Source organism: Bipolaris oryzae, assembly GCF_000523455.1.
Source record: "Bipolaris oryzae ATCC 44560 unplaced genomic scaffold scaffold_358, whole genome shotgun sequence".
Taxonomy (NCBI): Eukaryota; Fungi; Ascomycota; class Dothideomycetes; order Pleosporales; family Pleosporaceae; genus Bipolaris; species Bipolaris oryzae.
The window spans coordinates 854-8518 of NW_006911634.1; the positions used below are offsets into that span (position 1 = coordinate 854).

A 7665-nucleotide genomic window follows, 5' to 3' on the forward strand; every position below is an offset into this window, starting at 1 on the left:
AAGGTATTATGTAGGCAGCTGGAGCTCCGGAGGCTTTACTTGAGAAACGAGAGGACCGGACAAGACACGGAGAGAGGGGAATGTTTGCTCTCTTGAGTGGCTCTAAGCATATTTGCGACTAACCCCTGGACCGGTTTCCATAGTATCGTGGTCCTCAAGAGTACTTTGCAGGACATGGACGAGTAGTGGGTTTGTGAATGTAATTGCTAGGTTGGATACAGCAGTATTACATCTGCGAAGGCAGACGCATCTTGGATGACCTTGCAGCTTTAACCTTGCGACATTTTACTGGAAGAGACTGTTACCACAAAGCCAAAGACGGTGCGCAAAGACAATTCCCTGTAGGGGGGTCTGCAGGGAACGGCCGGTGAATATGCACATGGTCCAGGCAGGGCAGAAATGGCTAGAAGATATCCTAGGTAGTTTGAGCTACAATTGTTCGCCAGGCTCCAAGTGGAAATGCCCATATCCTGAATCGGCATCAGTGGACCAATGCAGCCTCTACTGGATCGTTTTCGCCATGTGCGTCTATATCAATATCGGGTTGATGCTCATCCTGGGTTGGGTCTTCGGTGGGAGTAGGGCGTCCTTCGATCATACGTATCCACCATACAGGAGGATCGAGGGGACTGTGGTTGTTGTGTAAAGGCGGGTAGATGTCGTTGAAGTAATACCAAACTGTTGAAACTTAGCTCTAAAACGAAGAGATTGAGGCAAAGACACGGGGACGCGTACTGTGACCTACGACAATGCCGCACATCTCGTCTTTGGGCACGGTCCCGTGCATAATCAGCGAAAATGCTAACAATACCCAGGGAAGGTAAGGTGCCTTGAACACTAGCAACCCCAAGAAGCTTAGCATGGTATCGGGATTCTTCCTACTCCAGATATATATGAGGGTGCTGGAAAGAGCAGAGCCGAGGAAGGCCATGGAGAACATGGGTGCAATGCAGAGGAGGAGCGTGGATGCGAAAGTGAGGAGCCAGGCGAAGTGCGCTGTGGACCGTCCAGAAGATTCCTCCAAAAGTCGCGCATAGCGTTGAAGAAAGAAAATATGGTAGAGGAGATCGAGACTGAGCGGACCAAAGTAAAAAAAGGTTGTGAGAAGCCTCCAGTACTGCCAGATGTCAGTACGCAATGGCCGGCTTTGGATCCGAAGTTGAACGCACCTGGCTCTTGAAAAATACAGTACGGACGCTATAGAACAGCTGGAAGGGTGAGATTATGTGGCATTGCACAAGCACGCTCGCGCTTAGCGCTGCAGTCATCCACCAGCGAGTGCAAACAGGCATCTCGTAGAACCACTGCTCGAGCGGAAATCCTCCAACCCCGCCCATCATACCATCTCCGCCTTGCAGTACGTTGGCCATTTTGTCTATGCCTGGCTGGGGCAAGCAGATTGCGCTTTCTCTGGAGTTGGAGACACCGGCGATGCAAAGATAGAGGTGGTAACGGGAAGAGCTCCAGCATACAGAAGCTACGTAAGAAGCAAAAGGACAGGTGTCAGTGAGCAACCGCTGCGCTCTCGTGTCCGAGAGTGAAGGTCAAGTACGTACATATGTGGCTACGTAACGTGAACCATGGCTGACGAAAGCGCTAGCTCAATCTAATCTAATCTAATCTAGCCCATTCGGATTAGATAAGATCCGATTGAGGGTCGCGCACCAGCCACACGTGCCAGCCCCTCGGCTCTGCCCAGTACCACGACCAAGCAACGCGAGAACGACTGCCAATGCAAACAAGGCCATCCGATACAGCAACCTTTTCTCATTGTCCTAGATTACCGTATTCCTGAGACCCGCATCGATTCCTAGCCATCTTGCACATCAGCACTGCAGCGCGCCAGTTCAATCAAAGCCAAGGTTTGGCGGCTTCGCGTCGCGTCCGGTGTACGCGCCAACCACGAATCCCATCCAAGCGCATACGTTTCTCGCGATTCCGTTGTCGCTCACTTTGCCTTCATCAGTTGGCCCTACATCTCTACGACAGAAACTTGACATGGCACCGAAATCTCCTGCCAGGCGCAACAAAGCGCGACCATCGCGAGGCGGGAGAGCTAGTATTGGTGATAGAAGGGAGTCTGGCAAGCGACGTACGTCAAAGCCATGCGGCCAAGGGGCGCACTTACAATGACTGACATGGCACAGTTGGAGCGCCAGGACCTGCACCTGATCGCGCAAAAAAGCGTTATAAGCCTGGTACCGTGGCTCTCCGTGAGATCAAGCGTTACCAAAAGTCGACTGACCTGCTTTTGCTGAAGCTCCCGTTCCAGCGTCTTGTAAGTGCGCAACTGTGACAAGCCATTTACCACGTTTCTAACGTATCCAGGTCCGTGAAATCGCGCAAACAGTCACAAGTGAAGAAGGACCCAACAGATGGCAGAGCCAAGCTATTATGGCCCTACAAGAAGCCACTGAAGCCTTCCTGGTCAACCTCTTCCATGATGCCAATCTATGCGCCATCCATGCAAGGCGCGTCACCATCCAACAAAAGGACATACAGCTCGCACGTCGCCTGCGCGCAGCTTGGGGTGCTCCGGTCTAATCTCGAGCGGAGAGTCGTGTGCAGATACCCAGTTTTATTTTTCATATATATTGTTTTCGAATCTGCAAGTAGGGACTTTAACATGGAGTGCGGTATAGGAATTGGCTTTTGCGTGTCTAGATAAGTAACTATCTGTCAGCCAAGTTACATACATAACTGCGTTACCCTCCTTTCGCAGTACGTGGAAGCTTTCACAGCGCACTAAGCGCACAGGAGGTCAGTAGCTTATGCTTACCCTCAATCCTGATGCCATGTCCACTACTATGCAGACTCGCCTGCCGTAACACCTAACTTAACTAGCAAAACATGTTTAGCGTTTCACGACTTGAACCATCTATATCTGCCTGACCTCTGACTTTAATTTCTTGAATCTTCTTGGCGTAGAGCGTATGAGATGATTTCTCTGCGAACAGAATGGCAAGCCACATCCGAACCTGCCGGATCCGAGTGTCAAGAAAGTTTTGCGTAACACATTCGGCAGTACATACCTATTTGGGCATAGCATAGCATCACTGCCTCTTCTCTCATACGACACAACACACGGGTCCCTGTCGAAGCAACAATTCCTAGATCAGTCCATTTTCTCTACGCCAATGGCCTGCCCATCATAGTATTTTTCATTAATGATTCTGAGCCTCTTTTACCGCGATTTTTCTACAAGTTCTTGCAACGGTTTGCTAGGAAGCAATGTGCGCTTGAACATTTTTATTTACAATCACTTGAAGAGTGAGCTAGGAAAAGCATGCTTGGAATGTTCTAACAGGAGACAAAACAGAAGAGGCGTGTCTGTATTTGCGAGCCAAACGCTAGCAAATTTGGACTGGTATATTCCAAACCACCTGCATAATGACCCTATTAGGCCCCTGTACGTTGCGCCTTATGTAAGAAGGCGCTGTACGCCATGCATCTTTCTACAAATAAAAGCTCAAGCTAAGCCACTTGGCAATCAGTGACAGATCCTTGAGATTAATTTTGATGTTTTACTTGCATAGAAGCTTGGCGTTCTTGGAAAGTAGGCCATGCCCTACACTTTCGGTCCTACTGATATCCTACCGTTCTGTTTTTATCGGACTCGGTGTGCGTATGCCAGAAAGATACCATGCACCGGTCAACGAGTGTCTATACGCATTAACGACTCATGAAAACGAGTCCTGCTAGCTGGATACAGCATGTCTTTCCGCTATACGATGTACGGATATACGCTCACAGTACAGCAAAGTCAGGATACAGCCACTTCAGCATCCGATCTACTCTTCCCTTGAGGTGCACGTGGTTCAGACCGCCTCTCAGAACTATCTTTTTGTGGTAACAGTCATGTGCTAGGCGTCTTGGAGAGTCACTAGAGTCTCCTGTGTACAGTCACTAGAGCCTCTTGAGTAGAGTCACTAAAAATAAGTAATCATTGTAGGAACGACGATTGAAACATATATAAAGAGCAAAGACTAACAGCTTTTGGATGACACCACACCAGCTCAGCCAGCCATCTTTTATCAATCCCTCATACTACTAGGTATCTGAACTGTTCCGGTACATCAGCACAGCACTCGCTTTTTCCTTGCGTTCTTCCATTATGAAGATCTCTACTTTATCCCTTCTCGGCCTTCAGGCCGCTCTCAGCCATGCTCAGGAATCTTGCAATGCTGCATGTCAAGCAGCCTTCCGACCAGCTGTCGCGGGGGAGATTGGCTCTATGGTCTCAAAGAACGTATCCTCCGAAGCGTTCTACAGCACGCCTGCCAACGTCACCGGTGCCAAACCTGGTGATGTGTTGCGATGGGAGGACTTCCCTCAGTCCATCGTAAACACCAACTTTACTATACCTGCTGGAATGTCCCTTTCCCGCTTCCTCTACATGACCGAGGATATCGACCGGAAGCCGATTCCGGCGAGTGGATTTGTCCTTCTACCTTACAGCAGACCCGATCCAAGCAAGCCGTTGAACACTATTGTGTGGACACACGGTACAGCAGGATTCACGAGAAACTGTGCGCCTTCCAACCATAAAGATCTGTACTATGAATGGCAGGGACCCTACTACCTGGCACAGGCTGGATATGCCGTTATCGCTCCAGACTACGCTGGCCAGGGATCCGATATCCCTCAGGGCTTTATGTACGAGGCTGGCTTTCTGCACGCCGCCGACGTTGCTTACGGCCTTATCGCTGCCCGTAAAGTTATTGGAGACCTACTTTCCCAAGATTATGTTGTCATCGGCCACAGCGAGGGCGGTATGACTGCATGGAGGACCAATGAGCGACTCGCAATGTCCGACCAGAACGAACTCAAGAAGGCAGGCAACTTTCTTGGCTCAGTCGCAAACTCGCCGGCGCTCCGTCCACTCGACTTGATCCCTGAATCTATCCGACGAGCAAATGGCGGACCTATTGGTGATGCAGTATCTGTCTTCTTCTTGCAGTCACTTGCTGGCCTCTTCCCTAAGGAGTTTCGTATGGAGGACTACCTCACACCCCTTGCGCTGGCCCGAGTTCCTCTTGTCAATCAAGGCTGTATCTCTGCAGGCCGATCCCTCTTCGCAGGCCTGACTAGCGCGCAGCTATTCAAGAGCCTTGACTGGCTTAAACTCCCCGTAGTCGTCGACTGGCAGAAGCGTTTCAATGGCGCCGGACCACATGCCCTAGCTGCGCCAATGCTAGTTGTCCAGGGTATCGCTGATGTACTTACCTACGCCAACAACACCGAATGGGACTTCAATCAGACTTGCTCGTCTTTCCCCAACACTAAGGCTACCCTCTTGCTTTACCCCGATTCGAACCACGACGTTTCAAGCAACGCACCAATGGTTGATTTCATGGGATGGATTCAGGACCGATTCAACGGTGTGCCAGTCCAGGATGGCTGTCACACGAAGACTATTGAGACACTCACCACAAGGCTCCGAAATATTAACACTTCCTACAACGGCACCGCCTAAAACTTAGGTCTGTCTATAGCAGTGAGTTGGCACTAGTATAGGTGTTTTATAGTCACAAAGAGTTAAATAGACGTGGAGGAAAGCCGTGAGGAGTTGGATAGAGGTGGAATAAAGTTACATAGACCTTAAACCGGGTTGTGATAAGTTTCGATATTCTTATAGATCAATAGATTTCATCTCATTTCTATTACAAGCCATACTGATTCAATCGAAGCCCAGCCCAGTTTTCTATCAGTGCTAATCTAAAAAGAACGAAGTAACTTGGCTAGAACCTTGACGGAACACCGAATCATCTGGATGCGTTCCATCGCTCTCGAGCCTTGTCACGAATGTCCTTTTCTGTTAGCTTCTTATCATCGTCGCGCCATTCCACAACATTTCTCTCAAACGGCAACGCATCGTACCCACGTGCTTGCGTATAAGGCCAATCCGAGCCAAATACAATCCCTTGCCCACCCCGGTCTTTTGGTAGTACCATCGCGGGAGAAACGAAATATCGGAAGTTCATACTATTTGAGAACAGATACGGTACAGGAAACTAGACTGATGATGTATGTTTGATCCAAATGTCGTACATGAACCCTATGTATCGCTTCGGAACTTCTCCTAGAAAATCTAGTCTCAAGATTTGGGAAATCTGTTGCATCTGCTATTGGAAATTCAATGGAATCAATGCATAAGTGATCACCATCCAATCAAGAGGTGAAGATGAGAGCTTATGGGTTGAATTTCTGTGTTGTGCCTATGCTCTACGGATTGTCTACGGCCTGCCCTCTTGATTTATCAATTGTCAGCTTACTTTGGTGACTGAACCTGATCCTCCTATTGTTTGTTCATGCTTGCCTCATTCCTGCCCTATCCACCTGACTTGTTCTACATGAGCATCAGTGACTTTTGTCAAGCCTATCATGCTACATTTTGACCAGCCCGGAAATAACTACATAATATAAATGCTTTTTTCTTCGAGTTCGTGTAGGAAATGACAGGAGCAGCGCTATAGATCATCCGACCATACGTATTTCTACAAGAGGTGGGACCTTGACTTGAAAGTTTTGTTTGCTGTCAACATGCGAATGTCTTTCAAGAAAAAGTACAAGCGACTAAAGCTTACTGATAATCAACCCCTACATACTGGTTTTCGATACAGCTAACGGAGACTTACTATAATAAACCGCAATTTAATACTTTCTCTCCTCGTCAGTTGTTTATTTCAGTCGACACAGAATGAAGCATGGGTACGTCGCGCACTATGCAACCTCCCATTTTCATCAAGCTCCCCACCGCTGTTAAGCGCCTGGAACAGCACGACCTCAGTGCTATCCATACCATTACAGTACCAGAACCTCTGACCAGTATTGCCCCTGCCGGCAAACACTTCGCCCATGTAACATGGATACACCTGCTCTGCGGGTACCAAGTCAGTGTCTGTGACAGTGCGCAAATTGGTGAGGACCAACGGATGGTCCTTCACAGCACAATTGATCGGAATCCAAATGCTGATGGTGCGATACCGGACGCGAGACTTCATCACGTCATCAATAAATCTGGCTAGTCCGCCAGCTCGTTTGTTGCCCGTAGGTATACGCTGTGCCTGAACCGACCAATGTGAACCTTGTATATGGACCAATGTTATCTTCCCACTGCGACCGCGTGTCTTGTAGTTATACCAGAAGGTACGATCCAGATTAGACGTGAGACATAGATGGCTATGACTTTCTCAGCAAGGGGTTGACACTCCTCATCGATGTCTTTACGAGACGAAAAAATGAAATGCATAATTTTGGGCCTTAACACGAGATGATTTTCTAAACATACATTTGAAAGTGTTGTTCTTATCCCTAATCATTATATATATCGTTTAGAAGTTTATAATAGTTTTAAGTTTAGAGTAATAAAGATATTTATCTTTTATGCAGTTACCTAGTGTACTACTATTACTATTAAAAAACTATAGTAACATAAAGTGACTCTATAGAGACATGTTCCTAGCTCTATACTTCTTTATATATAAGAGTAAATAGTATTTTATATATATCTAGAAATCTATATTAGATAATAAAGATATACTTAAGATTACTATATATACTTAATTATAAGTTTAATACTTAGAGCTAGACTATGTAATGCTATAGATAAGTACATCGCTATTTAAGTTTATATAAAAGTACAATACTATATTTTAATATACC

The 7665-nt window shown here is 47.4% G+C and overlaps 4 protein-coding genes across 4 annotated transcripts; 2 read left to right on the plus strand and 2 right to left on the minus strand.

Annotated features, from left to right (window-relative positions):
- Positions 1 to 481: 481 nt before the first annotated feature.
- COCMIDRAFT_110796 (uncharacterized protein) lies at positions 482 to 1370 on the minus strand (the record flags this gene model as incomplete). Its single annotated transcript, XM_007695592.1, has 3 exons — positions 482 to 678; positions 736 to 1117; positions 1170 to 1370. 3 exons carry the CDS (start codon positions 1368 to 1370, stop codon positions 482 to 484), a joined length of 780 nt encoding a protein of 259 aa, XP_007693782.1.
- A 628-nt stretch (positions 1371 to 1998) lies between these two features.
- Positions 1999 to 2544, plus strand: COCMIDRAFT_110802 (uncharacterized protein; the record flags this gene model as incomplete). The annotated part of the gene is made up of 3 exons (XM_007695593.1): positions 1999 to 2092; positions 2148 to 2278; positions 2329 to 2544. 3 exons carry the CDS (start codon positions 1999 to 2001, stop codon positions 2542 to 2544), a joined length of 441 nt encoding a protein of 146 aa, XP_007693783.1.
- Positions 2545 to 4114: 1570 nt separating this feature from the next.
- On the plus strand, positions 4115 to 5476 carry COCMIDRAFT_10253 (uncharacterized protein; the record flags this gene model as incomplete). The annotated part of the gene is made up of 1 exon (XM_007695594.1): positions 4115 to 5476. One exon carries the CDS (start codon positions 4115 to 4117, stop codon positions 5474 to 5476), a length of 1362 nt encoding a protein of 453 aa, XP_007693784.1.
- A 1210-nt stretch (positions 5477 to 6686) lies between these two features.
- COCMIDRAFT_31201 (uncharacterized protein) lies at positions 6687 to 7322 on the minus strand (the record flags this gene model as incomplete). Its single annotated transcript, XM_007695595.1, has 2 exons — positions 6687 to 7087; positions 7292 to 7322. The coding sequence occupies 2 exons, from the start codon at positions 7320 to 7322 to the stop codon at positions 6687 to 6689; spliced, it is 432 nt and encodes a 143-aa protein (XP_007693785.1).
- Positions 7323 to 7665: the final 343 nt, after the last annotated feature.